Here is a 19,708-nt window from a genome sequence, read left to right as displayed (position 1 = left end):
TAAGCCTGCTAGCCATTGACAAGTAGTAAAATAGAAGCAAAGGAGTGAAACTATTCTTAACTGCAAACGTTTATCCTGTGTCAAGAACCAATTGGTGCTGTGTAAGCACATTATGACCAGCCAATTAGGTAGTAGAGGGCCATTTCCTGTATCGCAGTAAGTCTTATTCAAAGAAACCAATACTCCGTATAATGCTAACAGATTAGACTGAATACCTGGCCAGAAAAAGACAAAACATTTACTTTTCATTTTACAAAATGGCATCCAGTTATACTGCCAGGTATCTTCAAATGAAACTGAAGGACCCAAGGAGAGCTGTGCGCCAGTCTGCAGAAGGTAAAACTCTAATAATTCTCTTATTGAAAAATGTTGTTACTTTTACCATTTACAAAGTATTGAAAAATATGATGTATTTTGTGATAATTGCATAGTTATTTATTAAATTCACATCTTTCCTACTGGAGTTCAGAAGTTACGAAAAATAAAACATTTGTTCCATGTACTTTACAGAATAAACACAAAAACAATGTTTCTGCAAAATAAAATTCATTTTCAAAATAGTTTATTCCAAACAATCAGGAAGAAAATTATTGATAAAAGCAATAAGGTGTTTGGTTCATAAATAATGTTAAGCAAAAAAGCTGTATTTGAACTTGTATTCTTCAAACATGGAATTTCTTTTGCAGCACTAAAGAAAAATTATGCCGAGTGCTAAGTTTCTACATACCACGTCTATTATTAGTTTTCATCTGAGGAATATGTCCTGTTAATTCTGCTTTTGTGGCTGAGCTCTACTTTTGCTATCAGATTTGCACAAGATAGCCTTTTCACAGAACTCTTTCCGGCTTGTGGTTGGAGGCAGAGGAAACAGTCAGTGATGAAAATTGAACAAAAAGAGGGCGAACCTAACCACATAACTATTTCTGGACCTTTTTTTAATGCATTCAAATGAAAAACTAAGAAAGCATGCAACTTCTTTATTTTACCATTATGAGTTGCTCATCTTAGTCCCTTCAGCAGCATGCCCGCAAAGCTTGTAAATGGAGAGTGAGGGTCATAAATAACTAAGACTTGACCAGCAACGAGAGGTCCATTAACCAGAAGCCTACCTGTAGAATTTATATAAATATTGTGGCTACAGGAGCAAGTTAGTGTCCTGACACAGTCATAATAAAGTTGACCTTGGGCTGTAGAGGCTCAGTCACTGGGGATATTTAAGAAGAGAGTGACAGATTTTCAGACTAATAAAATCAAGGGATATGGGGTTAATGTAGGAATATCTGGCTGAAACTCTTTAAAACCTTTACCTCTTCCTAAAATGTGGTGCCCAGAAATAGATAACAAATTTCTATTTGCTAAATGGCAGTGGCCAAATGGCTCTTTGGTAGAGGGTAATGATTTTATCCCTCTACTTATAAAACTCAGGATTTTTATCCATTTTTAACCATTTCATCAATATGCCCTGCCTTCCCAACAAAATATGAATGGTTACTCCTGAATCTCTATTTCTTGTACCTACTTCAGAATTTCATCGTCTGTTTCTATTGTCTCTTGACGTTCTTACCAAAATGTAATACTTTACACCTACAATACCTGTCCAGTTGACCAGCCTGTCCATATCTCCTTTAAATAAAACAGAATGAAGTCTCTGACCCAATATGTTAATCTGTCTCCATTTTTACAGACTCTATCTGACCTGCTGTCTTTTCTCAGCATTTTCTATTTATTTTAGGTTTCCTATTTTTATTTACTTCTTGAGATCTTTTATTATTCATAGAAGGTTTAGAATTCATAGAAGGTATTTTAGAAGGTTGGCGTCATTCAATGTCTGTAGTGAGATGCTGAAGATGTTCTATAGGTCAGTTGTGTAGAGTGCCCTCTTTGTGGTGGCATGTTGGGGAGGAAGCATTAAGAAGAGGGACGCCTCACGTCTTAATAAGCTGGTAAGGAAGGCGGGCTCTGTCGTGGGCAAAGTACTGGAGAGTTTAACATCGGTAGCTGAGCGAAGGGCGCTGAGTAGGCTACGGTCAATTATGGAAAACTCTGAACACCATCCAGAGACAGAGAAGCAGTTTCAGCGACAGGTTACTATCGATGCAATGCTCCTCAGACAGGATGAAGAGGTCAATACTCCCCAATGCCATTAGGCTTTACAATTCAACCGCCAGGACTTAAGAACTTTTTAAAAGCTATTATTAATGCTTTTTGAGATAGTGATTTAGATGCATATCATATTTTTTACTGAGTTAAGTATTGTATGTAATTAGTTTTGCTACAACAAGTGTATGGGACATTGGAAAAAAGTTGAATTTCCCCATGGGGATGAATAAAGTATCTATCTATCTATCTATCTATCTAGAGTTACACCTCCAAATTTTGAGTGACATGCAAACAACTCCAAGTATTATGTCACCTTTTGTTTTCTGTTAAAAGCATTTTTATACGTTTTAAGAATAGCACTATTTTGCTTGAAAGGCAACACTACAGTGGACTTCAAACTGTCAACAGTATCACAAAATGAAACATGAAAAATGCCCATATTACTTAGAAAATGGATTTCATGTGGCCTAACCAGGGACTTAGAAATTTCCAACATGATCAGTTTGCTATTAGATACTAGGCCTCTTTTACAACTCATCCATAAGATTCTTAACCATTTTATTAATGTGCCCTGTAACTTCCAGAGTTCTTTTTTTAAATCAGATATGAAAGGCTTACTTTTTAATCTATACATTAAAAAAATGGTCATTTAATCAAAAGGTCAAGACAGTCAAAAAGTTGAGTCTCTGCAAAGACAGGACAGCTCAGTCTTTTAAAGATAGAAATGGTTGAGTATGCTCTATAGTTAACTCATCATGGTACACAGAATGTGGCTATTCTGTGTCAATCCTGCTCATCCAACCTGGAACATATAGCAGTCAAATGTCATCCATTTTATCTGCCAAGGGTATTTTCTGCCATCATACTGGTAACAGTGTACATTCCACCTCAGGCCAACATCAGGCAAGCACTGGAGGAGCTAAGTACTGTGATTAGCTGTCATGAAACAGTGCACACAGATGCCTTCCTTATCATTGCAGAGGATTTTAACCAGGCCAGCTTGAAGTAGTATTTGAGCAACTACTACCAACATATCACTTGTGGAACCAGAGGAACCAACACACTTGACCACTTTTACACCATTAAGAACATTTACCGTTTCATCCTATGCCCACACTTCGGAAAGTCCAATCACCTGGCTGTATTTCTACTTCTGGCATATAGGCAGAGACTAACAGCCTCAGTGACAGGACCAAGAAGATATAGTGAAAGTAGGCGGAGAAGCACTTACAGGACTTCTTTGAGTCAGTAGTCTAAGCAATATTCAGGGATTCATCTTTGAATCTTGGCTGAATTCATCACATTTGTCATTGACTTCATTAAGACTTGTGTGGATGAGTGTGTGCCTTTGAGAATATACCAAATATACCCAAACCAAAAGCCATAGATGAGCTAGGACATTCATAGTCTGCTGAGGGCTAGGTCTATGGCATTCAAGGCTGGTGATCCAGAACTATACAAGAGGTCCAGGTATGACCTGCGTAAAGCTATTTTAAGAGTTATAAAACAATTCTGATTGAAGTTAGATGGAATAAGATGCAATTTAGTTCTGGCAGGGTTTATAGGCCATTACTTCCTACAAGTTGGAACCTAACATCACGAATGGCTATGATTATTTACTCCTAAATGAACCCAGTGCTTTTATGCATGCTTTGAAAAGGGGAATAAGACTACACCTGTGCAAATCCCTCCAGCATCTTGTGACCCTGTGATGTCTGTTTTGGAGGGTGACGTCTGAAGAAGGTGAACACTCGCAAGGCCTCAGACCCTGATAGAGTACCTGATAGGGCAATGAAAACCTGTGTCATCCAGCTGGTGGGAGTGTTCAAGGACATTTTCAATCTCTCACTGCTGCACTCGGAGGTTCCCACCTGCTTTAAAAGGGTGATCATCAAACCAGTGGTCAGGCACTGCAGTGAGTTGCCTCAATAACTATTACCCATCGCACTCATATCTACTGTGATGAAGTGCTTTGAGATCATGGCCAGAATCAACTCCTGCCCAAGCAATGACCTGGACCCACTGCAATTTGCTTATCACCACAATAGGTCTACTGTGGATGCAATCTCAATGGGTGTTAAGTTAGCCTTGGATCATTTGCACAATTGCAATATCTACTTCAAGCTGCTATTTATTTATTCCAACTCTGTGTTCAACACAATTATACCCTCAATTCTAATTAACAAACTCCAAAACCTGGGCCTCTGTACTTCCCTCTACAACTGGATCGCTGACTTCTTCACCGGGCGACCACAGTCAGTACAGATTGGAAGTAACATCTCTTCAGTGACAATCAACACTGCTCACCTCAAAGAGGTATGCTTAACTCACTGTTCTACTCTCTCTATACCCACCACTGTGTGGCTACGCACAGGTCCATCCATAAATTTGTCAATGCCACAACTATTGTTGGCAGAATTTCAGATGGTGACAAGGGGTAGAGGATCAGCTTGTTGATTGGTATTGCAACAACAACCTGGCAGTTAACATCAGTAAGACCAAGGAATTGACTGTGCACTTCCGGAAGATTCAGTCAAGGAAACATACACCAGTTCTTATTGAGAGATCAGTAGTGGAAAGGGTGAGAAGTTTCAAGTTCCTGAGTGTTGTTCCCAACATATTGATGCAATTACAAAGAAGGCACTTCAGCAGGTTTAACTCATTAGAAGTTTGAGGAGATTTCGTATGTTACCAAATTTCTCCAGATGTACTATGGAGAGCATTCCAACTGGTTGCATCACCATCTGCTATGGAGGGGCCACTGCACAGGGTCCGAAAAAGCTGCAGAAAATTGCAAACTCAGCCAGCTCTATCATTAAGGGTGCTAGCCTCTCCAGCATCAAGCACATCTTCAAAAGGTGATGCCTCAAAAAGGCAGCATGTCACCGGGTGCAGATATGGCCTAAGTGCAGAGCAAGAGACACTGAAGCAGGTCAATAATTCACAAACTCTAATATGAACAGAGTTAGGGAGAGAAAAAAACAACAAAGGCTAGGCCAAACAGGATTGCTAACTAAAACTCTCAAATGGTAAATGAAGCCTACACTGCAACTGAAAGGAATAACTAAATATAAAACGAACACCGCTAGTCTTCAGAGTCAGTTGACTTGACAGTCCAATTTCTCAGGCAAGGCTGAATGCAAGCAGGCAGTGAAGCATTGCTGTGCTTTGTTCAAGTCTCGACAAGCACTGTGATGGAAAGAATGTAAATACTATCACAAAGAAATAATAATTAGCAGACACGTGCATATTCACGAGTGTAATCGCCGAATCTGCTGTGCTGCAGAATCCTTGGTTGTGACACGGCATCCATAGTCAAGAATTCCATCAACCAGGACTTCTTCTCATTGCTACCATCAAAGAACGGCTACAGAAGTCTGAAGGCACTCATTCAACATTTCAGGAACAGCTTCTTCTCTGATGCCATCATATTTCTGAATAGACAATGAACCGGTGGACACTATCTCACTATTTTTTCTCTTCCTTTACACTACTTAATTATTTTTTACATATACCTATTGTAATTTATAGTTTTTTATTACTTATTGCAATGTCTCACTTCTGTAAAACAACAAACTTTACAACATATGCCAGTGATATTAAACCTGATACTGATTATGCATTTACATTTAGGATACAAGACATAAGACATAGGGAGCATTTAGGCCCTTCAAATCTGCAATTCCATCATGGGTGACTTATTTTCCTTTTCAACCCAATTCTCTTGACTTCTCCCCATAACCTTTGATAGCCTTTAAATCAAATAACTATCAATCTGATAATTGAAATGTACACAATGACCTTGTCATAGACAGGATAGAAAAGGAGGTGGGGTAGCATTGCTGGTTAGAGAGGAGATTAATGCAATAGAAAGGAAGGACATTAGCCTGGAGGATGTGGAATTGATATGGGTAGAGCTGCATAACACTAAGGGGCAGAAAACGCTGGTGGGAGTTGTGTACAGGCCACCTAACAGTAGTAGTGAGGTTGGGGATGGCATTAAACAGGAAATTAGAAATGCGTGCAATAAAGGAACAGTAGTTATAATGGGTGACTTCAATCTACATATAGATTGGGTGAACCAAATTGGTAAGGGTGCTGAGGAAGAGGATTTCTTAGAATGTATGCGGGATGGTTTTCTGAACCAACATGTTGAGGAACCAACTAGAGAGCAGGCTATTCTAGACTGGGTATTGAGCAATGAGGAAGGGTTAGTTAGCAATATTGTCATGCAAGACCCCTTGGATAAGAGTGACCATAATATTGTGGAATTCTTCATTAAGATGGAGAGTGACATAGTTAATTCAGAAACAGGTTCTGAACTTAAAGAAGGGTAACTTTGAAGGTATGAGACGTGAATTAGCTAAGATAGACTGGCAAATGATACTTAAAGGGTTGATGGTGGATATGCAATGGCAAGCATTTAAAGATCGCATGGATGAACTACAACAATTGTTCATCCCAGTTTGGCAAAAGAATAAACCAGGGAAGGTAGTGCACCTGTGGCTGACAAGGGAAATTAGGGATAGTATCAAGTCCAAAGAAACATATAAATTAGCAAAAAAAAAGCAGCACACCTGAGGACTGGGAGAAATTCAGACACTAGCAGAGGAGGACAAAGGGCTTAATTAGGAAAGGGAAAAAAGATTGAGAGAAAGCTGGCAGGGAACATAAAAACTGACTGTAAAAGCTTTTATAGATATGTGAAAAGAAAAAGATTGGTCAAGACAAATGTAGGTCCCTTACAGTCAGAAACAGGTGAATTGATCATAGGGAACAAAGACATGGCAGACCAATTGACTAACTACTTTGGTTCTGTCTTCACTAAGGAGGACATAAATAATCTTCCGGAAATAGTAAGGGACCGAGGGTCTAATGAGATGGAGGAACTAAAGGAAATACATGTTAGTAGGGAAGTGGTGTTAGGTAAATTGAAGGGATTAAAGGCAGATAAATCCCCAGGGCCAGATGGTCTGTATCCCAGACTGCTTAAGGAAGTAGCCCAAGAAATAGTGGATGCATTAATGATAATTTTTCAAAACTCCTTAGATTCTGGATTAGTTCCTGAGGATTGGAGGGTGGCTAATGTAACCCCACTTTTTAAAAAAGGAGGGAGAGAGAAACCGGGGAATTATAGCCCGGTTAGTCTGACATCAGTGGTGGGGAAAATGCTAGAGTCGGTTATCAAAGATGTGATAACAGCACATTTGGAAAGAAGTGAAATCATCAGTCAAAGTCAGCATTGATTTGTGAAAGGAAAATCATGTCTGACGAATCTTATAGAATTTTTTGAAGATGTAACTAGTAGAGTGGATAGGGGAGAGCCAGTGGATGTGGTATATTTAGATTTTCAAAAGGCTTTTGACAAGGTTCCACACAGGAGATTAGTGTGCAAACTTAAAGCACACGGTATTGGGGGTATGGTATTGATGTGGATAGAGAATTGGTTGGCAGACAGGAAGCAAAGAGTGGGAGTAAATGGGACCTTTTCAGAATGGCAGGCAGTGACTAGTGGGGTACCGCAAGGCTCAGTGCTGGGATCCCTGTTGTTTACAATATATATGTTAATGATTTAGACAAGGGAATTAAATGCAGCATCTCCAAGTTTGCGGATGACACAAAGCTGGGCGGCGGTGTTAGCTGTGAGGAGGATGCTAAGAGGATGCAGGGTGACTTGGATAGGTTAGGTGAGTGGGCAAATTCATGGCAGATGCAATTTAATGTGGATAAATGTGAGGTTATCCACTTTGGTTGCAAGAACAGGAAAACAGATTATTATCTGAACGGTGGCTGATTAGGAAAAGGGGAGGTGCAACGAGACCTGGGTGTCATTGTACCCCAGTCATTGAAGGTGGGCATGCAGGTACAGCAGGCAGTGAAAAAGGCAAATGGTATGTTGGCATTCATAGCAAAAGGATTTGAGTACAGGAGCAGGGAGGTTCTACTGCAGTTGTACAAGGCCTTGGTGAGACCGCACCTAGAATATTATGTGCAGTTTTGGTCCCCTAATCTGAGGAAAGACATTCTTGCCATAGAGGGAATACAGAGAAGGTTCACCAGATTGATTCCTGGGATGGCAGGACTTTCATATGAAGAAAGACTGGATCGACTAGGCTTATACTCACTGGAATTTAGAAGATTGAGGGGGGATCTTATTGAAACGTATAAAATTCTATAGGGATTGGACAAGCTAGATGCAGGAAGATTGTTTCCGATGTTGGGGAAGTCCAGAACGAGGGGTCACAGTTTAAGGATAAAGGGGAAGCCTTTTAGGACTGAGATGAGGAAAAACTTCTTCACACAGAGAGTGGTGAATCTGTAGAATTCTCTGCCACAGGAAACAGTTGAGGCCGGTTCATTGGCTATATCTAAGAGGAAGTTAGATATGGCCCTTGTGGCTAAAGGGATCAGGGGGTATGGAGAGAAAGCAGGTACAGGGTTCTTAGTTGGATGATCAGCCATGATCATACTGAATGGCGGTGCAGGCTCGAAGGGCCGAAAGTCCTGCTCCTGCACTTATTTTCTATGTTTCTATGTCTCCACTTCCGTCTGTGGTAATGACTTCCACAGATTCACCACCTTCTGACAAAATAAATTCCTCCTCCCCTCTATTCTAAAAGAATCTCCTTGTATTCTTAGGCTTTGCCCTCTAGTCCAAAACTCTCCCATTAATGGAAATATCCATAAAACAAAACAGCGTTGCTCTGGACCCAAGATGCAAAACACCGTACCAACAGTCATACACAGCACAAAGCACACAGAACACACATAAAACAGCAGAAAAATATAATCACCCACAAAAAAATGTAGTCCAAGACCCTGAGTTCATGAATGTTGCAGCAGTCTGCTTTCAAACACAAAACAGCTTGTCTTCTGCTGAGCGAACACTAGAGGACAGCCACACCACCTCTGGTGCTCTGGTGGAGTGCACTGACTCCAAAGCCTGTCTCCTGGGTGGCTGCAAGCAGACAACACTGCAGTTTGAGGCCTAGTCCTCTCTATGACTGAGGCCAAGCAGCCCTCCGCCCCCCATTGTTTGCCAATAAACCAGTGAATTGGACGCAGCATTCCACATTAACAATGTCCAACAGGGTCTTGATATCACAAGAGAAGTGACAGAGACAATTACTCGCTGTTAGACTGCACACTTTCTTTGTGCACCTTCTCTGACAATTCTCAGACACAGGTAACAACCTTGTCCACACCAAATCTAATGCCTTCAATCTCTCCGCCAATGAGCAACTCGTTGATGGAGTAGACCTGCAGTACTTTAAGTTCTTAATGTCCAGCGAGGACTTGTGATTGTAAAAAATACAACAACACCTTTGGTTGTTGGTCCCGGAGAAGCCACTATGTCCAAGTATGCTGCCATCTTACTCTGCTGCTTCTTAAACTCATACTGAGCTGGTCAATTTCATCAACTTGGTCTCCAACTTCTACCCTGCCTTCAAATTTACTCTCTCTATCTCTGACACCTCTCTCCCCTTACTCTATCTCTCTGTCTACTTGTATATTTAATAAACCTGCTGACTAACAGCAAACTTGACTTTATCCCTTCCCACCCTGTCACTTGTAAAACTACTATTCTCTTTTCTCAGTTAATCTGTCTTCACTGCATCTGTTTGACAATAAGACATAGAAGCAGAACTAAGCAATTCAGTCTATTGAGCCATTCCATCATGGCTGATCCCAGATCCCACTCAACCCCATTCATCTGCCTTAATCTTTGATGCCCTGACCAACCTGGAAACTATCAATTTTTGCTTTAAATATATCCATGGTCTTGGCCTCCACAGCTGTCTGTGGCAGAGCATTCCACAGAATCACTACTCTCTGGCTAAAAAAATTCCTCCTTAACTCTGTTCTAAAGGGTCACCCCGCAAAATTGTTCTGGAAACCCCCACCATAGCAAACATCCTCTCCAGATCCACCTTATCTAATCCTTTCAACATTCAGTAGGTTTCAATGAGAGCCTCACACATTCTTCTAAATTCCAGTGAGTACAAGCCCAAAGCTGCCAAATGCTCCTCATATATTAACCCCTTCATTTCCAGAATCATCTTTGTAAACCTCCTCTGGACTCTCTCCAATGATAACACATCCTTTCTGACATATGGGGCCAAGAACTGTTGACAATACTCCAAGTGCAGCCTGACTAGAGTCTTCTAAAGCCTCAGCATTACTCCTTGTTTTTTTGTATCCTTGAAATAAATGCCAACATTGCATTTGCCTTCTTTACTACAGACTTAACCTGTAAATTAACCTTCTGGGAGCTTTTAACTGATCTCCCTCCTGGCACATATCTCTACAAGCAGGACAAGTGCTAGACCAATCCCTTCACCTCCTCTCTCGCTATCCTTTAGGGCCTCAAACAGTTCTTCCAGTTAAGGCGGCACTTCAACTGCAAGTCCCTCAGGGTCATCTATGGTATATTATGCTCCCAGTGCAGTCTCCTCTACATCACTGATTGGAGGACCAGTTCATCAAGCACCTTTGCTTCATCTGCTACAAAAGACGAGATTTCCCGGTGGCCACCCTTTTTAATTCTATTTCCCATTCACATTCTGACATGTTGGTTCATATCTCAGCTACGGTCATGATGAGGCCACCCTCAGGTTAGAAGGGCAACACTTGATATTCCATCTGGGTGGCCTCCAATCTTGATAGCACAAACATTGATTTCTCTAATTTACAATAATCTCTCTCCTCTTTCCCCTTATCTCTTTTTCTATTCACCATTCTGGCTCCCCCTTACCCATTCTCTTTTCCTCATCTGCACATCATCTCCCTCTGCTGTTCCTCCTCCTTCCCTTTCTCCCATAGTCTATTCTTCTCTGCTATCAGATTCCTTCTTCTTTAGCCCTTTATTTTTCCACCTATCACCTCCCAGACTCTCACTTTATTCCCCCCTTTTCCACACACCCACCTTCCCCCCAAGTGGTTTCATCTATCACCAGCCACCTTGTACTCTTACCCCTCTCCCACCTTCTTATTCTGGCTTTTTCTATCTTCCTTTCCAGTCTTGATGAATGGTCTTGGCCTGGCCTGCTGAGAGTCTCCAGCACTTTGTGTCTGTTGCTTTGGATTTCCAGCAACTATAGATCTTTTGTCTTTATTATTTAACTTCAGACCTTTCAGCTTCCCATGCATTTCTCTTTAGTAATCGTGACCACTCTTACTTCTGCCACTTGACACTCTTGAATTACTTTCAGGCTGTTGGTGTCTTCCACAGTGATGGGTGATGCAAAATACTCCTTCAGGTCATCTGCCATTTCTTTGTTCCCCATTACCAGCTTTCCCATATCATTTTCTAGTGATCCGATGTCCATTCTTGCCATTCATTTACTCTTTATATATCTGAAAAAATCTTCAGGTATCCACTTTTATATTATTGGCAAGCTTTCCTTCATGTTTCATCTTTTCTCTCCTTATTGTTTTTTGGTTGCCGTCTATCTTATGTCATTTTTAAAGGTATTCCAAACCTCCGGCTTCCTGCTAATTCTCGCTATATTGTATGTCCTCTATTTTGCCTTTATGTTGCCTTTGACTTCCTTTGTCAGCCACATTTGCCTCATCTTCCCCTTAAAATGCTTCTCCTTCAGGATGAACTGATACTGCATCTTCCACATTACTCTCAGAATCTCCAGTTGTGCTGCTCTTCCATCATCCTTGGTGGTGTCCCCTTCCAATCAACTTTGGCCAGCTCCTCTTTCATGCCTCTGTCGTTACCTTTACTCCACCGTGATATGATTTTAATTCATCCTTCTCAAACTGCAGGATGAATTCTACCATAGTATGATCACTGCCTCCTAACACTTCCTTTGCCTTAAACTCCCTAATCAAATCTGGTTCATTACATAGCACCTAATCTAGTTTTGCCTTTTGCCTAATGGGCTTAATCACATTCTGCACATTTCTTCTCCTGGGATCCATCACCAATTCTGTGTCAATTTGTATGTGGTTCTGGTAATAATCCAGAGATTATTATCTTGGTTCTGTGTTTTAATTTAATCTTTAGCTCTTAAATTCCCCGAGCCGAACCTTTTGTTCTTATCACATCATTGGTATCCACCTGGACCACAATAACTTAATCTTTCCCCTCCCACTCCAAATTCCTCTACAGGTCAGATGAGATGTCCCAAACCTAGGTTCTAGGTAGATAGACATCACAGCCTTTGGGACTCTTGATTCTTGTAACAGAGAATTGTGTCTATATCCCTGGCTATACTATTCCCCAATTGCAACTACATTTCTCTTTTCTCTCTCCTCTTGAATTGCTCACTGAACCACAATGGTTCCTCATCCTCACTGAAGCCCCCATTCTCCTTCTCACAGGTTACAAGGATCTTAGCCCAGGTGAGCAAGCTCAAGGGCTGAGGCTCCTCCAGGACTACTTCTTGGATCCCCTGAGATGCCTCATTTGCAGTCACCCTCTTGTCCCTGGTGACAGAAATATTTTGAAGAAGTTAATCTAATAGGTATGATTGACTTCTGGAACACAGTGTCCAGGTAGCACTCTCCTTCCTTGATGCATTGCAATGTTTGAAGCTCGGATTCCAGGTCATCAACTTTGACCCTGAGTTCCTTGAGCAAAGAACGCTTGCTGCAGATGTGGTTATCAGGGACCGCAATGGGTTCACCAGCTCCCACATCATGTTCACCTGATCCCAAATTCCTACTTTTAATTAGTTGTACTTTGGTATCTTTTTAGTTAACTACTATGGAAAAAAACACCTTTTCTTACCTGCTACTCACCAAAGCTTCCTTGCCAAAACCTCTGGCCTTACAGTCCTACACTGGCCCACTCACACAATGGCTGATCCAAAATGACCTCAATGACCTTGGCCTCTTCATACTGAAGCTTCTGGAGCAAAGACTCAGGTCCCCACCCTAACTCTACACTCCAAGAATTTGAAACTGCATTTAAACTCACTTCTTTTCATTTGTCCAAGTGACTTGCTCTTTTCAATTGTTGCTGCTCTTGCACAGATCTCGCTCTCGCTACTCCAAAGTGAAATTTATAGCAATAAGACTTGCTTTTTTTTCCAATGGATTCCACTCTTGTATAAATCTTGAACTCGCTACTCCAAAGTGAATCATAGAAGCTAGTGAGTTTAAGGGAGAGAACAATGATATGCAGGAGCATAGCAACATTACAAAAGGAGAAGATAATGGAGGTGTTGAAATACACAAAGATGGATAAATCCTATGGTGCTGTATATCTTGGGCTGTTATGAGAGGCAAGGAAGGAGATTTCTGATGCTTGAAAGAGGTTTTCATGTCTCACTAGCCACAAGTGAGATATAGGATATCTAATATTGTTCCTTTATTTAATATTGACAGCAAGGATAAGCCAGGAAACTGGAGGTTGATGAGCCTTACATTGGTGGTGGGAAAGTTGCAAAGGGATTCTGAAGGGCAAGATTTATTTACATTTGGAAAGCCAAAGACTGGTTAGTGATAGGCTTTGTGTATGTGCAATCCTTCCTCATGAAATTAATAGAAGCTTTCAAGGGCTAACCGAGAAAAGTGACAAGAGCAGGTTCATGAATGTTGTCCAAATGGACTTTAGCAAGGGTTTGACAAAGTTCCAGATGGTAGGCTAGTCAGGAAGGTAAGAACACTTGGGATCCAGTGTGAGTTAGCAAACTAAATACAAACAAACATAAAATGCTAAGGAACTCGGCAAATCAAGCAGAATCGATGGAGGGGAATAAACAGTGGACACTTTGGATGAAGACCTTTCATCAGGACATGTTTACCTACAGTATCTCTTGTTTTTAAAATTAGATACAAAATTGGCTTGGTAGTAGGAGGCAGACAGTGGTAGTGGAAGGTTGCTTTTTAGATTAGAGGCCTGACATCAGTGATATGCCACAGTGATTGATACTGGGCTTTCTATTGTGTGCCATGCATAGTAATGATTTGGATGAAAATGTAGGTGGCATGACTAGTGAGTTTGCAAATTACACTAACATAGTGGTATAATGGCCAGTGAAGAAGATTATGGTCACATCAATATATTCATCAACTAGGAAAATGGTCAAGCAAATGAAAATGGAATTTAACTTGGATAAGTGTGAAGTGATGCACTTTAGAAAGTTATACCAGGGCAGGTCCTAAACAGTGAATGGCAGGATCCTTGGAAACAATGTTGAACATAGATATTTTGAAGTTATTGGACATAGTTCCTTGAAAATGGAAACACAGAGGGGGCTTCGAGGAAGGAATATTGCATGCTTACCTTTATCACTGAAGGCATTGAGTATAAAAGCTTTGTTTGTTTAACTTATTTAGAGTTGCAGCATGGAACATTTTAAAGATGTCATGACAGACACTTACAGTAAATAGATATGCCATAAAAGGGTATATGATTAATGCAGGCAAGTTGAGATAGGTATGGTGGTCAGCATGCATGTGGTGAGTTGAGAGGCTGTTTCTATGCTTAAAGTTCAAAGTAATTGTATTATTAAATTACATATACTATATGTCACCTGAGATTCATTTTCTTCCGGGTATTCATGGTAGGTACAAAGAACATAGGATATAGAGGGGTATATAATTAATGCAGTCAAGTATAGTTAGGCATGATGGTTAGTATGATTGCAGTGAGCTGAAAAGCTGTTTGTATGCTGCACAACTCTGACATTTTGCAAGTTGGGGGACTGAAGGAGCAGAATTTAAGGGAATTTACTGTACCTATGAGTGAGATTCCTGCTATGCTATTAAAATATGATTATTCTACAAATGTTCAAATACAAGCCCAACTCAGAACAGCCTGATCCTATTTTCCAGGCCTCATTTTAACTGAAATCACATCTACATCTCCAGTACAACTTGCAAACAAAAACGTTTATTCAAATGTCTGGAATGACACCTTTTGGCATGTCAACATCACTATGATGTGTCTCTGCAGAAATTACAAATTTGTAGGCTCATAGTTTTGGCAAAGACTGGTATCATTTCTGTTGTATTTCTAATTTCTTCCTATTGAATTCTAACTCCCAAACATTCACCTATTTTGACATCCTGTCACGTCAACTTGGTGTACTTTTACCATTCTTATTTCAGTATTGCAGATTTTATAACATCTGAATGTTTTATAGTGCTTCTTCCGATACCTGAGTAGAGATTATTTATGAGAACTAAAAAGCAGGTATACAGAATTTATTCCTGAGAAGTACTGAAGTACTCTACCTCCACTTCAAAAAACCTATTGCTCAGCCATTTCTCTCTATATATTATCGCCTTCCTGTTATTTCCACTGGCTTTAATTTTCTTAACAAGCTACTTTGACAATTTGTGGAATATCTCTGAAAGGAGTTTTCTGCTTTCTCTGACTCCCTAATTCATTCACTATGTTCCAGGTCTTGACTTGTAAAGTCATTGCCCTATACTTCAAGAACCAGACTTCTGCTCATAATCAAACCTCCATTTTTCATTGGGTCTTGGATCTTTGTAAATATTTGCTTACATAGCTTCTTATCAACCACTGAGATTTTCAATCCTCTTTCCCACATGAATTTGACATTTAGTTTAACTTAGTTTGCGACATTATTCCATAAACATTTAGTTTCCAGTACAAGAGAGAGGTATCTGATTAAATTAATTAATCAGTCTCTCCTTTCTTTGTAGGTTCTGCATAATTTGCTTTCAAGTTGAATATTAAAACAAGAATTAGTAAGCAAAAAGGCTAATCTTCTAACAAATATGCATTCTTTAGCTACACCAGCAGGAGATGCATCAGTCTGAGACAAAATATTGTTCACATCTACTAATAACCTACATGACTGCAGAATTTATAAAAACTGATGAATTAGAGAACAATGTGTAATCAAAATGTTCTTTTTCCCATTTATTGTCATGATTGAGAAAATGTGATGAAATCCATTAATACGAAAGCAACATTTGGGAATACATTTCATTCATTCAATTTAACATGGACAGTGCTATTAAATGACAAGCACTTATGCTAGTTACCACAGCAACAAGAATCAAGCTGCAGTAACACTTGTATTATTATTATGAGAGAGATAGAATCCTGTCATTTCTGGCAAGGAAGTATGCTTGTTTAGATGCAGAAAGGGCTTTATAAAGTGAATTACATAACAGCATTTTTTTCAGTTCTGTACAATGCTGAAAATAACAAGTAACAAAAATTAAAAACATTTGTAATCAGAGTTTGAAATATCTAGTTCCTTCAGTGTAAAACATGTATTTAAACATTTTTAAATCTTTGGTTAATCTATAAAGCACCATGACAAGGTTCAAAAAAATTGGATTAATCAACAGACTAGATATCATTATATGAAAGGTGAAGCACTAAAGAGACAGATTCCCATCTATATTTTTATATTCAATATATAGCAAATATTTAAATGTTGATTATCAGTATTTTTATTATACTGTACTTGTGTAAATACTTCCTCAATAGAACTTGAGTTAGAATGATGTATTGAGATTGAATTAATTCTTGTTGTGCACATCCCGTGTGGAATCCAGATGTGCATGCTTATCACTGAAGGCTATAGGAAGATTTCAGGCAGTCTCAAAATTAATCATCTCCTTGACGGAATGAATTTTGACATCCTTGTTAATTGAACAAAAGTAGTTAGTTCAATTGTGTCTTGCAAGGATTCAAGGAAAAAGCAAAGGTGAACTATTTATTGCATCATTTGATTTCAATACTGCCACTGTGAATACTGTTGATCCTCATGTAATGGTTGTTCAGGTTACAGAAATTAATTCAGGCAGAATTCACAAATCACTACCCAAAAATTTGAGGTATAGAATGAAACTTATTCTCTTAGAGTTTGTGTAGAAATAATAACAATTTCAGAATAAGCTGGTATCAAGGAGATATCATTTTAACCATGTCATTTTGGTGTTGCTTACAAAGTAAGCACTGACATGGTTTGGGGTGGGGGGGGGGGGTGAGTCTAAGGAATGTTTTGATCTATCAAAAGAAATTTTCTTCTTTTAACCCTACAAAAAAGTTCTCTTTTGTTAATTAAGTTTAAGCTTTCCCCATAACAGGTTTAAGTGTACTCTAAGATCTGGATTCTTAATAGCATTATGTAAAGGAATTTGCATTTGGTTAAACAATTTATACAAGTAATAGATAATAAAGCTTTAGCGTGCAGAATCGGGGAATATGCTAAGCTATGTATGTTCCATCAAATCTCTCAAGGACCACTAGATGAAAGCCTGTGTCTAATAGTTCATGATTATTGTAGATACTGATCAGTCACAAAAATTGCACAGATCATTAGAGAATTGTGTGGTTTCAGACATAAGAGCTGTCAAAAGTAATCTCTGATTTTTTTATGATGTGGAAATGAATGCATTACAGTTACAAACTGCAAGTCTTAAATAAACCCATCGGAAGCTTTGAAATTGTTTCACAATACAAAAATAAGGCTTTTCTTCTGTTGCCCACTTTCACATAGATGTGTTAGTTGTAATGCCATACACTGTAATTTGCTTTAAATTATTTTGCTATTCAGGTAGGACTGTTTTAAGTGCAGTATTTCATTCAGGCCACCAAGTCTACTTGCTGCAGATCACTAGAATTTGACTTAATTTGTTATTAGGTGATGGAAGTTTGCAGACAAATAAATAAAATTCAAATTCTGGTTAATCTTAAAATACTGAAAACATGCTAAATCGTGAGTTAAGAATACAGATCTTTTATGTGAGTTCAATAATCATTGAATTTTTGCATTGGAGGAATAATGAAGTGTATTATATGGTCAATTTATTAAATAAACATGTAGAGTAATCAAATACAGCTTTCAAATATACTGTAGTAAGAAATAATAAAGAATGTAAATGTGAGGATCTGTTCTGATTTTACTGCCCCAGTGATTGTATAGCTGATACTGATTTTAGAGAATGTCTTACATGTGGATTTCTTCTTCATGGCATCTAAGAGTAAACAAAATTATGCAATACTTGATGAACATTATTTATTCTAAAATAAATATAAACGTATATCATTTTTTAAGTAAGTGGAGGTCATTTAGGACTGAAATGAGAAGGAAGTACTCTGTGGTGGAAAGTTTTTGGAATACTCTGTGGAAACCTTATCCGTGAACAAGGTTTCACTTAAAACAGAGATCAAAAGATTTCTGAAATCTTATACTGATTTCTCCAATTCTCTCAGTAATTGCTAGAGGAAAGAAAATACTGATATGTTGGGTCAAAGCCCTGCTTCAGGACTGAGTGTTAAGAGGTGATATGGCCAGTTTAAAGAGAAGAAGGGGATTGGTGAGTGAGTTTTGTGAGAAATTTTGTCGGCTCCAGCTCTTCCATGGACATCTCTCCCCTACTTCTCTTTATACTAGCCACCTCACCTCTCCATTCTCAGTCCCAATGTAGGATTTCAACCCAAAATGTCAATAATGCCATTCCTCTACAGTTGCTGTTTTACCACTGCATTCCTCCAGCAGATTGTTTGTTGCTCCATGATCCAACATTTGCAGTCTCCTATGTCTATATCGTATTGGTACTCAGAACTTCACAAGGCTTTCAATTTATTACAATCCTTAGTTATGCATAGATCAATTGCTTTTAATTTTATTTTAATGCAATTCAAAATGTTTCTTTAGCTCTCCTGCCCATCTACCACCAGATTTTTTAATATGATTTCCTAATTCACTGCTGCAATCTATACATATGTAATTATGTATAGCTACAATTAGACATTCTAACATAAGATGGCATATTCTCTGTGTAGGAAATCTATTGTGAATATTAAAAATTTATATAACAATGTGCCAGTTTGCTACATAATTGTTTGTATGTCATGAAATATATTCAGTACATCATTTTGAGTTAAGTAGGATGAGTTATATGCTATGTAACTAGATTATGGACTGAGAGATAAAAACTGGGCAAAATCAATCAGAGATTTGGAAGATAAATGCAACTTTGTAGAATGACACCAGCCTCCCATTTTACACCTTGATCTCTTTTGGCAACTGTGATGCCTATCTGTGCTAATCCCACTTCTCTGTGTTAGGTTCATATCCCTCTGTCTTTCCTATCCATGTACCTGTCCAAATGTCTTTTAATTGCCGTAATTGTGCCCGCTTCTTCCACTTCCTCAGGCAGCTCATTCCATATAACTACCACCCTTTGTGTGAAAAACTTCCTCTCAGATCTCCTTTAAATTTCACCTTCTTTACCTTAAAGTTAAAATTTATGTTTTGAGACCACCACCCCCCCCCCCCCCACCACCCAGGAAAACCTTATCTACCTTATCTATGCCACTCATTATTTTATAAACTTCAATAAGGTCACTTCTCAGCCTTGTACATTCTAGTGAGAATAAAACCAGGATGGGCAGTCCTGTCTTATGGTCTAACCTGCTTCATCAGTCTTTCTAATGCCAAAGCTACCAAGGCAACCAGAACTGAATACAATACTCCAAATGCAGCCTGACAAATGCCTTTTATGGTTGCCACATGATGTTCCAACACATACTATACACATGCAGCCTCTGCCTATGAAGACAAGCCAGTTTTCTTCACTATCCTACCTACCTACATACAAGTCACTATTTTCAAGGAGCCATGATCTTGTGTCCTGAAGTTCCTTTGTATTT

The 19,708-nt window shown here is 39.1% G+C and overlaps 1 protein-coding gene across 1 annotated transcript in view; it reads left to right on the top strand.

Annotated features, from left to right (window-relative positions):
* The first annotated feature begins 221 nt into the window (after nucleotides 1–221).
* The window catches only part of LOC140713690 (genetic suppressor element 1-like), a 245,352-nt gene continuing 225,865 nt past the window's right edge, over nucleotides 222–19,708 (top strand). Inside the window, exon 1 of the mRNA XM_073024082.1 lies at nucleotides 222–336. Coding sequence (XP_072880183.1) covers nucleotides 258–336 — 79 coding nt within the window. The 5' untranslated portion in view covers nucleotides 222–257. The remainder of the gene's footprint in view (nucleotides 337–19,708) is intronic.

Source organism: Hemitrygon akajei, chromosome 20, assembly GCF_048418815.1.
Source record: "Hemitrygon akajei chromosome 20, sHemAka1.3, whole genome shotgun sequence".
In the NCBI taxonomy this organism is placed as follows: Eukaryota; Metazoa; Chordata; class Chondrichthyes; order Myliobatiformes; family Dasyatidae; genus Hemitrygon; species Hemitrygon akajei.
This window is presented reverse-complemented; position numbering and strand designations above follow the sequence as displayed.